Source organism: Cariama cristata, unplaced genomic scaffold, assembly GCF_000690535.1.
Source record: "Cariama cristata isolate BGI_N322 unplaced genomic scaffold, ASM69053v1 scaffold8997, whole genome shotgun sequence".
NCBI classification, from domain to species: domain Eukaryota; kingdom Metazoa; phylum Chordata; class Aves; order Cariamiformes; family Cariamidae; genus Cariama; species Cariama cristata.
Window position 1 is genome coordinate 44,176 of NW_009627140.1, and position 13,155 is coordinate 57,330.

Sequence of the window (13,155 nt, forward strand, 5' to 3'; positions counted from 1 at the left end):
AGAACTTCTTCACTGTTAGAGTCGTTAGGTATTGGAACGGGCTCCCCAGGGAGGTGGTGGAGTCACCATCCCTGGAGGTGTTCAAAAAACGTTTAGATGTGGCACTTCAAGACATGGTTTAGCGGGCATGGTGGCATCAGGTATACAGTCGGACTTGATGATCTTTGAGATCTCTTCCAACCATAATAATTCTATGATTCTATGATTCTATATCTTGTAAGTCAGTACTGAACATGGATTTTCATCTCTTTCCTGATCAGTTACTCCATACTTAATTTCCTACTAGTCTTCACTTACTGGAAACTTTTAGACATGTGGCATGACACGAACCTGCATTTTCCCTAGGTTTACAAGCCTATAATGATCCATTTCCTTCCCAGTGATTCCGGCTGCCAACAGTACCAGCTGTAAGCTATTCATGATCACCAGTCATCTTAGGCCTGGCAGAGAGGGAGGAAGTTGCTGAATAGCAGATAAACCTGACCCTTCTGCTCCGCACCTGTACTCTCGGACTGATGTGTCCATGGTTCTGATGTCTCTAACGAGGATGGGCTAATATAAGAAAACTTGTATTTGAGGGCAAATTATATCTCATTTGTCATTATTGCCATTTTAAATTTACTACCCTTGAAGCAGAGGGGATTACAGATACTCGATAAAAAATATCTTTTGTAGTTCTGCATATAAAGGTTTGGGGGGATTTTTCTGTATAATGTGATTTACAACTGGGAAACTGAAACTGAAAATTCAGACCTATAATCCTAAAAATGCTTTTAGCTAAAAATACATTTTAGGCTATTACGGAGAATTTTGTATGACTTTGCACAGAGCATACACATTCTTATAAAGTGAAATGGTTAATTTGACATTACAAGAGATTCTTAGAATGAAAATATTTTGAAGATTATATTTCCTTTTCCAATATTTTTATCTTTTAAAAGTGAACTATTAAATATTCAAACTTCTATAAAATCATAAATATAACTATGTACGATTTCAGCCACAGTTGCAGTAATGTCAGAATAATATAATACTTGTACGCAGACACTTGAACAAAAAACATGAAAATGCAAACCATGGAGAGGGTTTTTTAATGATGGTAATCATGCACATTGCAATGTAGAAAAGGTGGAAATGAAAGCTTATTTCCTTTTAAAATTCTAGATATTTTAAATACAGTATTTAAGAAGAAAGCAAGCATGACAACAACGTTCTTATTTTCATTAGTACCTTTATGACTATTAGGTAAGTTTCTTGTGTCTATGACACAAGAAAATACATGTAAGCTAAAGAAACCTCTTATAATCAGAGGTAAGATCTAGGTTAAGACCAATTGCTATGAGGAAATTGCTCTGAGGAAATAAGATTTTTAGCCTGTAGAGGAATGCCACGGTTAAGTTAAACACTCAGGTTAAGACTACGGCAGCTGGTGTCATATAAACTGGGAACACGCAGGAGCATTTGACATCAGTGTCTTGGGTCTTGAGTTGTTCAGTCTCCTGACCCAAGTGTGTCTTCTCCCAGATGCTGTTAGAGGATGACATATCATCCTTTTTCAAACATAAACTATCTGAGGTGTGTAAGGAGGAGAAAAGCTGCCACATTCTGTGCTATCAGTATTTCTTATCTGATATCATCTATAAATATAAAATTTTTTCTACTACATTTTGCAAGGCCGTGTGCAGGCATTATTTTGTTTTCCTTGAAGAACTGTAAAAAATAATTTAAAAACCAACAGAATTTCCAGTAATAGAAAGTAATTTAAGAATTACTAGTGAACATCTCTAGTGAAGGACAGGTACCCAAAGAGTGAAGAGATTTTCTGTCTGTAAGGAGATGGGAAGGATTTAGTCTGATTTGCAGCCTGATAATACCTGTTGTATTCTATCACCTCATTTCTGCACAGGATGGTAAAATAGTAGGGAAACAAAGGGAGCTCATGGGTTAGAATAAAGAACTATATTACTTAATATAGTGGAAGCTCTGTAATCTCACAACAAACTCACTCATTTAAAGTGTATAATGCAATTGTTTTGGTGATTTAATTTAGTTAAGATTTAGTGAGAGTTACATTGCTTCTCCAACCACACACACACACAAAAACCAAACCATAGTCACTTATTTAAAAATAAATAGATTTAATTTTCTAGAAGTAATCAAAAAATTTATTCAGTTAGAAATTCATTGAGGAGTACGATATTAATAATGTTGTAGGGAAAAAATCCCTTCCCTGAAGAAGAATATATCAGAAAATTATTCATTTGCAGAATAAAAAAAAAAAGATACCAGGAATTTACTTTATCCTGAACCAAACTGTCACATCAGGTATTATAAATAACAGGGGTGGTCATATATCTGCCTCCATAAAAAGTATCTTGTACAGGCTGATATGTTCTATGAACACTAACATATGTAACTAAGTATGGTTGGATCTTGGCTTTTAATGAATTTTGAGGCAATAATAAAAAATAAGTTAACCATTTTTTTTTGCTTTAAAATAAAGCAGCTATTAAATCAATGCTTTTTTCTTATTTTGTAGGGAGAATTTTATTTGTAAAAATTTAGAAAATAAAGTTTCGAGTCATGATGTCAGGGTAAAATCTTTTTACAAGCCCAGATAATTAAATACAAACTGAAAATTATAAATAAACTTTTTTTCATCCAAATTTTTAAAATAACACTGCTGCCAATATTGACAAACAATATGCTTTTGCAAAACTGAAAAGACAAGGAAAAAAACGTTTCCTGAATTGAGTCATCTTTAACTATTCTGCCCTGAATTTGATCAGCCAAACTGTTTTCATCACAGCTCAAGCATACATCCCCAAGGCATCTTGTAAGAAATACACTTAAAATCTGTACAGCACCCATGAATGTTTGCAGATTACCATGTATTTCCAAGTTATTTTAGAGCTGACAGTCTTATTTCTCTTATAATAAGGCAATTTCCACTTTTTACTGCAGAACTAAGTATTGTTATTCATCTCATGGTCAGTAATCTTCCCCATTTTTTAAATAATTTTTTACAATTCATTTTGTTAAAGACTTAGTAGTTGACATATTGGATTAGAGTGTCAGTGAAATGTACAATTTACTCTCCAGGGTCTTGATTTATATTTAACCTTGGTAAAGGTCACTGGAATTTGCCTTGGCATAACGTTAATAATGAGGAAACTTGAGTGCAAGTTAGCTAACTCCTTTAAAAGAATTGCTGAGCTGCTCAACATTTGAAGCTACTCTATTTAGTAATTAACAGTAAACTACAAGGAGCATACATGTCTGGTGTTGTCCAAGAGTAATTATACTTGTTTATTGTAAAGTACTATCAGAGATATATTCAGTCATTATATTGATTGAGTATATTTATAGCTGAGTTTATATACTCAACAAATATGAAAATCATTTATAAATCAGCAATGTTTTTCTATTAGTAAAAGAAAAAAAAGTTGTGTGATGCAGGAAGTTTATCAAAACTCATAGGAAGTTTTGAAAAACAAACTACTGAAGTGTGTAATGAAATCATGCCAGGAGAGTACATTTAAGAAAACTTGAATCTACTAGGTCAGACAAACTAATCCATGTCATTTGGTGTAGTTCTGACAAATCTTTGTTGTGTATATATCTTTATTACTAGCTAAAATAGATTGATCTGTATCATGTTTGTACGAGCAAATTATAGCTACTTGTACTAGTGTTATCTAGTAGTCAAGTGACAACTGCCTAAACTACTTTAGCATCAAAAGACATATGAAAAGTCCTGTCACATGTCTTCATCACCTAACTTAAGGGCATTTACCTTAACTCTCAAACTAATATTCCTTCATTCCTGAAGTAGTCTCTTCAAGGCCTCTGTTCCCTGCATCGCTGTCTGTAAACACACACCTCTAGAAAACATAGTCTTAATGAAGGTACCCAAATCAAGTATGATGTGAATGAAATGTTATGAACTCGCCGACTCTGAATTTAAAACAATTACTAAAGAAGCATGTATAGTAGCTGGATCAGAGAACAGGGAGATGGGCTTCACATTTTTATTTTCAAATCTGAACCCTATGTGACTGACAGGTATTATGGTCTCTGGCATAGAATAAGTATGTAGCCTGGAGAAGAGCTGAGTCTCTTAATGATCAGATCATTTTCATCTGTCATTAATTTGCTTCACTTGGATACACAGAAAGTGAGGACAAGTACTGCCTGTGGACCATAGTGAAAGTACAGTGGAACAAAGTGTCTACCAAATGGTACTTTATGACAGAGGTTAAATCTAACAAAGGACGCTAAGGAAGACTAGAACTCTAACTTTGAAATTTCTACTTTAAATTGTTTAAAAGTAGGTTAAATATAAGCTGTGGAAAGGGCAAAGAAAAAAAAATCAGCTGGAATTCTCTTACAGAAAGTATTTTGTAATAGAAAATAAATATTTTTGTGATACTTGAATCATGGGAGAGATGCAAACTCTTATTCTGGACACGCTGTCACAAATTTTACAGTACTTTTGAAACAAGCATGAAATATACATGAAGTGGTGTGATTAAAAGAAATCATCATAACTTCATTAAAACCCCAAATACAATATACATTTTCTTCCCTAACACTAAAAGAACTACAACCATTTCAATGCCATTCATAAAAATGACCAAAAACTTGACCATACTTTCCTCATTCTAGTCACATTGAGCAGTGATCAGGGTGTTTTTCACAGGATGTTTTTACAACTAACGATCATAATCCCTGTAATCTACAGCTTTCTCTGAGGAAACTGTCATCCTTGACAAACTGTTTTATTAAGCCATAATCAGTCCGTTTAAAAAAAAAACAACAAACAAACCAAAACCAAACCAACAACAAAACAAATCAGAAATGAGATTAAAATAGTCTGGAAAAATGTAATCTCTAATTGCCCTCTTCTCTTCCCCATTCCCGAGTCGCTGTTGCTATCATCCCTGCCTCTTAGATAAACACTGAAAAACCAATTCCGTAGCAAGAGCATCTCTCCAGGCTGACCTTTGGGCTGACCCGACAGTGCAAGGGTTCAGGACTTGTCTGATTTGTTTTAACTCCTGCTCTTGGGCCCAGTGCCCGCTGCCTCCCCTGCTCCAGCTTCAGCTCTCGAGGGGGTGACAGAGAGGGTAACACCGCCATGCACCCCTGGTCCCTGCCTGACAAACCACAGCCCTGGGTGTGAATGGGGGGGGTTCAGCTGGCAGCCTGGGGAAAGGAAGCAGAGAATGATACGAAAACATGTAAAAGTAGGACCCTTGACTGATAGAGGAGAAACTTCCAGCATGAATGGCACACTCCTTCCAACGAAGACCTCAGGATGCTGATGACTTTCTTCAAGTCTTGCTCTCCCTGCTTGAGCGAGATTGATGTATTGCTCTTGGGACTAAGAGGAGCACTGGAAAGCTGAGTATAATACCAAAGTAAAAAACAGATAGTAGGAAGGCGGTTTTATATAGTATTTTTAGGGGTATTATTAATAAGGCTTTGGGTATTAATTTGGGCTATGAGTGTTGGTATTAGACAAATTGAACTATTAGGCTCTTAAAACACTAATTGTACAAACAATAAATTGTTCTCTCCATATATATATATATATATAGCGAAGTCTTTTTACAGTTACAACCTTTTTCAGAGTACCCTGGCTGTAATTCACTGATTAAGCAAACAGACCATTTTAAACTAAAGCACCTGGATGACAGAAGCTCTAGCAAAGTGGCTCCAAGCAAAACCACCTCATTCTTATAGTATCTCCCGTCCCACAAGTGAGGAGGGAACTCATTATGGCCTGTAAAGAGGCTAACTGGGCCATTGGGGAAGGCAGGAAATGTAGGTCTCCCTTACAGGAACATGTGAAAAAAACCAATAATTTCAAGCGTTCTACAGAGGGTTAGTTTTCAATCACTTTTCTTACCTCCCGTCTTCCCACCTAAGGAGTAAAAAGCTCCTCAGATTCAACAAAACATATTCAAATGGAAAACTACTGCTTTTAATTCACCAATCACTGTCTAGGCTAAGCACCATTACAGAGGTAGTTAAGATATTGCTGTTTCCTGTAGGTTGTGAATGAGTCACATTAATTTTCTGTGCATCTTCAGAACAAGACCATGACATCCATCAGAATTTCTGAGACATTCTCCTCATTAGGGGGTGTATAAAAGGCATCTCCTCTGGTGGACTCTGGGGCCTGAGGACCTTCCTTCCCAGCTGCTGGAGCTCAGCCCAGTGCACCCAGCGACCTGGGAGTCCCTCTGTCTTAGGCCAACGGATGCAGCTGTTGCTTTCCTGTTTGCAGGCTCAACCAGACAAACGTATGCCAGAGATGTACACATGCAGAGGACACTAACAGCCAGCTACATAGACTGCCCACAGACAGGGCACTGCCTTTAACAACACCCACATATAACATTACCAGAATTCACATAAAACATACGTACAAATAGACAAATCCCAGTCCTCCTCTCTGACTGATTGGGATTGAGGCTCACTAGTGAAAACATACAGCCCTTTACTCTCTGCTTCAGAAGGACGGACACAGTCATGGACCCCTAGAATAGTAGCGTGGGGCCTCAGCTCATCTAATATTGATGCCCACATCCCAGACCTGCTACTCACTGGATAGTCCAGTGTGAAGTCTGCTAATAAATTACAAATGCACATACAATGCACGTGCACACACGCACCAAGTTAGGGGAAAACATAAACATTCTGGTCTTCCCAGTGGCTCGTGCCCAGGCACACAGGCCCTGTCACTCGTGGTCCGCTCTCCACTTGCTGGGACTCTCACCTGCTTCAGCTGGCACCAGGCACGGGACCTGCCATCACCCAGGGTCTGCCGCCAGCCCCTGGCACTAAATTCACTCGCCGCAGACACACACTCCCACACTCTGTGGTCTCCCTTCAGCTGCTGCCGCTGAGATCCTCATTCCCTCCAGGTACTGGCACCACAGACATTAGGACCACTATCACCAGTGGTCTAACTCCAACTGCAGACCCCAAGTTCAGTCACTTCTATCTTTCCAGTTTCTGACATCTAGACCTTACAGCACTCACAGATGGGGTGAGAGTGAAGTTACAAGGAAGGAGAGTTAAGAAAGGATTTAATAAGAAGAATGGATAGACTACAGGTGCAGGGCTCAGTCAGACAAGTATACTGACCAGTGACTGCTCACACACTACCAGCTTATTTTATACCTCCTTCCTCCCTATAGTCACCCAGTCCTTGTTTCACTCAGATCCCCTTCCTCTAAACATTCCTTAATAAGTCTAAGGGTGCAAATTCTGGTATGAATTGGAGTATTCCATTATAAGAATAATGGCATGTGTAAAGTTGGGTGTTTATTATTAAGTCATATTAAAAATGTTCTTTTAGGAAAGAGTAAAGAAAGTTTTGAGAGCTCAGTGAATGAACTAAACAATTAAAAGTAAAAATTTATAACTGATATGAACATATACATTGCTAGTCTAATAGATCCATTCTATCATTGTGAACACACCAAATTGGACAAAGCAATCTTTACTTATTTTGAATAAATACTTAAAAATAATAATTGTAATTATAAATATAAAATAATTTTATTTACATCTCATCAATTTATAGTAACTGTAATTCATTCTGATCACGTGATCTAGTTGCTGCCAGTGTCCTACCTTGTTTTGGAAAATAGGGATATCAAAGATTGTAAAATCTTAAACACCATTTGCACAGTCTTGGTATTATGTTTGTGTTTTCTGTGCACAAGTCCAATATCAAAACAGTTGAATGTTTTCAATTTGCTGCCACCTTCACACACTGAGAATAGCATCCAAGATACAGCATTCATAATTACACAACTCATCTTGTCTGAGAACACAATACAGCCACGATGGAATAACAATAGAAAAATGTATGTTTTCACATGGGTTGGTTTTTTTAGGTACTATTCTTGAAATTGCCTTAGTGCTAGTAAATGCTTTCACACAGGATCCCAAGAAGAAATGTAGCCTTAAAACAACCACATTTGGTCAGAAAAGAATTGCAAAATTACCCTGCATGTTAGTCAATCCGTCCTGTTGCAACGCATGCTGATGTACTACATACTTTCCTGTTACATCAGGACCTGAGGCAATTTATATCAGAGCAGGAAAAAAGAAGTAAATTCCTGAAAGTCTGCCTTCTCCTCCCATGATTCTTATTATGCTTAGAAACATGAGTAGGATTCTCCATTTTCTTTTAGCTAACTGGAGAATAAAAAGGGAGCTAATTCATACTCAGTCTCCTTTTCTCCTTTGCAATCCTTACCAGCTACCTGGAGAGTAGATTGCAATGACTGCTGCCATCCCCTAGAATCAGATGTATTGAACTATTTTAATGTCTTTAGGGGTTTGGCTTTACTATATTTGCAAGGGTGTTCCTCCTGTCTCTTCCCCTCCTCTCCCTCATTAGGTCAGAATTGCAAGGATATGAAAGATTTTTGTGCGGAAAATTTCAAAAGCAATATACTCACACCATTTGGGTGAAAGGGACAAGAATAAGTGTTCTAAAAAGATATAGACATGCATGGGGGGGAAAGCTAGTTCTAGAAAATTTTACTAATGGACTTTCCTCCTTTGAAAAAAAGGGATTTTTTCAGTTTTCTGAGAATGATGCTGACCATGATGCCCTCTACAGTGAAGGAAAAGGAGGAAAAGGAAAGTAATATAAAACAGATTTACTCTGAATTTACACTTAGACATGTCTATCCCATTTTTAAAAATATAGTTCTACACAGACTTAACTAAAATGTCAACAAGCATGTTCAGTCTTTCACTATGAAAATAAAGATTGGCTCTTGGATCCTTCTAACTCCCTTATGCTTTTTTTGTTCTTTTTTGTTTTGTTTTTCTTTTAACTCTGCATCTCAGTGTAATGATTTGTTTATATTCTGTGATTGTCAGGGATAATTAATGCTTCCAAGAGACATTTTAAAAAGTTTTACTGTCCTTGGACATTCAAGTGCTAGCTTTATACTTAGCTTATTCTTAAAGAATGTTCTTCTGAGCATTGCTACTTCTCTTACACCAACACAGTAAATCTCTGCTGTGAAGTACAAGAATGAATAGTGTTCTAAGTTTGGCTGCTATCCTGACCCCCAAGAAAAAGTGTTTACAATAAGATGGCTTTAGATACATTTTCTGATTCAAGCTTTTCTCATGAAAGCATCTTATTTGCCCAATATATCATAAGTAAACCAATTAGCTTCTGAGACTTTTTTTTTAATCAAGACACACCACTAAATCATGATATTATTGACCCTTTAAACTATTTCCATCATATTTTTCTAGCACATCTATTAAGAGGATGCTGAAATTATGAATACAGGTGTCATGACCATTCTAAATCATCCAGCAAGAGTTTCTGATCCTATTCTTGCAAACTCTGTATTTGAGAACCAGTGAGTTCGTGATTATGTCTTCCTTTGTCATAGTGCCAAGAGGACAAAGGTGCTCATGGATGGGATCCAATTATGAAAAGCCTCTATAATTTATACGTTTTTAGTTTAGTACCCGAGTATTTTAGAATAGTCACAGGGAAGTCTGATTTTTTTATTTTACAAAACCTATTTTAAAAAAAATCTGAGGGAATTGCAAACTGCACAATAACAATCTAAATTAATTATTTTAATGAAGCAAAAGTTCACACCATTATTATAACATGGGAAATGATTATTATAAGGCAGGAAACAAAGGTGTTACTTACCTGTAAAGCCCTTGTCACATTCACAAAGAAAAGTGTTTGGAGTAACATTGCTGCAGTTACCATTGAAACACGTATGTGGCTGGCACTGCCCAGCTATTTCTGAACAATTTTTACCTATTTAAAAGGGATAATAGGAACATTGAACTTTAGTAAATATTTTTTTTTTCCTGAAACATCAAACTTACATATAAAATAAAATATTATATTTAATAGATAGGTGGATGGATAGATAGGCATTTGTGCTAATGTTCATTGCTAGTTTTCACCATAATTACTGAAGTGCTAAAGCAAGGCAGATATTCAGCTGATGTAATATGAGCTGCTGTGCTCAACCTCATCTACCATATAGTTACAAATTCACGTGTAGCTTAAAATACAGAAATGCTATTAATACTGCAGTATTTGTTTCTTTTTGACATGAATCTAGCTTACAGTTTCTTCCAGCATTGTGAACAAAAGATGTTCTCATGTGGAGTCCAATTTGACTGAATTTTTCTTAATATGCAGCTTTCTGGAAATTACAATTCCAATTACAAATTGTTTATGCTATTACAGCATATGGGTCTAAATACTGTATAATTATGCTTGCTACTTGAATTGTTGCTATGACATTATTCACACTTCAACAACTTTTCAAATTTCTAATAGATTTTGTATTATGGGAGGCATTTTTTGTCTCCCTTACTCTTGTGTAGCCACGTCCATAATATATGGTGGTTTAATCTACTAGTTGTTCTTGTTTACCTACAGCTTAATTACTGGACCAGTATTGCCAGTACAAAGTTATGGCATTAGCCAACACTCTCCCATATACGCTAACAGAATATCTTAAGCATTGCTTGTTGATGACATTAAGCATGATGATTGCTTTTAACAGAATTGCCTGAAAATCTCTTCATTAATTTGAATTAAAGTAGTACCAGACAGTTTTTGATGTTATTATTTTCGAAACATTTTGCACAGCCCCCAGAAAGCGTAAAAGAAATAGAAAATATACTGCATGCCATCAATATTTTCCAGTATTTTACTAAACTTTGAATAATTATAAAAATACTTTTCTCATAACATCGACTTTTTCATACCTGCATAATCTTCTATTTGCAAATGCATTAGTAACCAAATCATTATGCAGTTTGAAAAGCAATTAAAGATAAATTACAGCAAACTTTATGCAACATAACCTTCCTTTCTGTGTTCTATGAACCTCACTCGTTCCTGACTCATCAGCTGTGTTTCATAGCATAGCATCGGTATTGCAAGAGCACAAAGTGCAGTCCATCAAAGGAACATTGCTAGAATTCTGCTCCACAAGTACAGAAAGAGCTACAACAATCCTTTACATGATGTGAATGAATATTTCTTGTACTTTCTAAAGGATGCCTGAACTCCATTGGTCTGAATGTAGGAGCAATATACCCATAATTTCCTTCATCCCCTTTTCTTCCTCCATGAAATGGAGGTAAAGGTTAGGTAAGAAAGTGTCTAATAATGCCATACTCCCTGGTAATCTAATCCCAAACCCAGATTCAGTTTCTCCAGTGGGTTTGGGTAAGTACTGCAATATTTTCTAGATAGAACTACTGAATTTTTTTCATTTGTGAAATATTTAATTTGGTGGTAACAGTATGTTTAGCAAACTCCTTTTAAAAGGAACTTTACAGTACAAAACAATCTTGAAGAAAAGAGTAAGCATTTTGTTTTGCTTGCTCTTCTAATTAAATATTTGACTTTTCAATTAAAAACAAATTTTGATTTATAAAATTTCTCTAATGTAGTTTAAAAACCTTTTAAATTAAAAGGGAGGGTTTGTGGCAGGTTGAATGAAATGTTCATTTCAACGAAACTATTTGCTATTTTTCAGCAGTTTGGTTAACTATTTTTTGGGGAGGTTACTCCAATTGATTTATGTTATTTAATGTAAGAACTTGAACTGCTGAACAAACAAACAAAAAAATTTGTTACTTCTGTAAGTTCTTACCTAAGTCTTGTGCTTAAGTGGGAAAGAAGCACGGTAAGTACTAAATTTGTTTTTCCCCACAGTGCATACATGAATGTAAGCAAGTCCAAACTGTCTTCAAATGACTGCACAGTCTCCTGTAAGTAACTACACGTAAAAGAGACTCTGTGCAGGTGTGGTAGTGGCAATGGACAGTCAAACTACACAAAAACCTTGATAATGATATTCTCACAGTTGTATTATCCAGAAAAGAAAGTGTATTATCTATGTAACATTTATACCTAGAGGGGAAAAGAAATACCTGAAAATTTTGGAGGACACGTGCATTCATAAGAATCTCCAGAAAGTTCTGATTTCTCAGTGCAGGTTGCATTGTTGTGGCAAGGTTTAGTGGAGCACATATCAAACTTCTGGCAGAATCTTCCAGAATATTGTGAGAAACAATGGCAATTATATGCTTTTTCCCAAACATGGCTTAGACATCTTCCATGCCCAGAGCACAATGGTGCATTTGGAGACTGTTGGCAAAACTGCTGCTTCACGGTTATGTTTAGACGAAGGCCCATGTTACACAATGGTGGGCCTCTCTTATGAAGTTCTGCAAAGTAGTGAGTTCCAACACCAAGCCAGTTAGGGTCAACTTGGTGTAGTCCTCTTATCTGGCAAACAAAAATCAACTGCTCTTGGAGAAAACCAGCTTTAGGGCAGTTAATAAATTCTTCCTTGGAGACATTTACCAAATTCATTCCATAGGACTGAAAGGATGGCTCAGAGGAGATGAAGAGACTATCACCTAACTGAAGCTGTAAGGGGCATATCTGAGAGATACTGAGATTCTGTTCTGAGATTTCCCCAGTAATACTTTTATTCATATTCCAGCATTCGGTGTAAAAATCTGAGCAGACGTTTTCCCTTGGTGTCCATTTTATTACACTAGGTTTTGGTTCCACTCGCCATTCTGCGGTCATTTGCCTCTGACATATTACCTGCCCATTTACAACACAGAGTTCAAGAAAGCATGCCAACAAGCAAACTGCTGATTTTGTAGTCATTGTTTCACCTGGCAAATGGGACTTGTCTTTCACACCTGCTTCATTACTGAGGATAACTTCAGAATGCTTGCTCCTTAAGGTTCATCTATATTTTCTGTGGCAGCCTAGGAGTTCAAATGGAGAAAAATAATTCTGTATTAACAGATATTTCTGTAGTCATACTAAATATATAGAATATATATACAGAAAAATATTTCTGTATTCATAGCAAATACAGTTGAATATCAAAGCCTCATTACAAAAATAGACAATATACAACAAATCAAGGTCTACATCTAATTACACTGATATGAAACTGGAATAAGTCCAATTCACTGATCAGAACTACACCACTGTAACTAAAGTCAGATTTTTCCTATTTCCCTTCCTGCCAAAGGTTTGATTTTACTTTAATACATTTCACTATACTTGTGTATGGAAAAGAATGA

At 36.3% G+C, this 13,155-nt stretch overlaps 1 protein-coding gene across 1 annotated transcript in view; it reads right to left on the reverse strand.

Annotated features, from left to right (window-relative positions):
- The window catches only part of EYS (eyes shut homolog (Drosophila)), a gene marked incomplete at its 3' end in the record, with an annotated part of 56,836 nt that extends 44,109 nt beyond the window's left edge, over window positions 1-12,727 (reverse strand). Inside the window, exons 1-2 of the mRNA XM_009704332.1 lie at window positions 11,977-12,727; window positions 9,719-9,832 (exon numbers count right to left, since the gene is read on the reverse strand). Of these exons, the coding sequence (XP_009702634.1) occupies window positions 9,719-9,832; window positions 11,977-12,727 (865 nt within the window). The remainder of the gene's footprint in view (window positions 1-9,718; window positions 9,833-11,976) is intronic.
- Window positions 12,728-13,155: the final 428 nt, after the last annotated feature.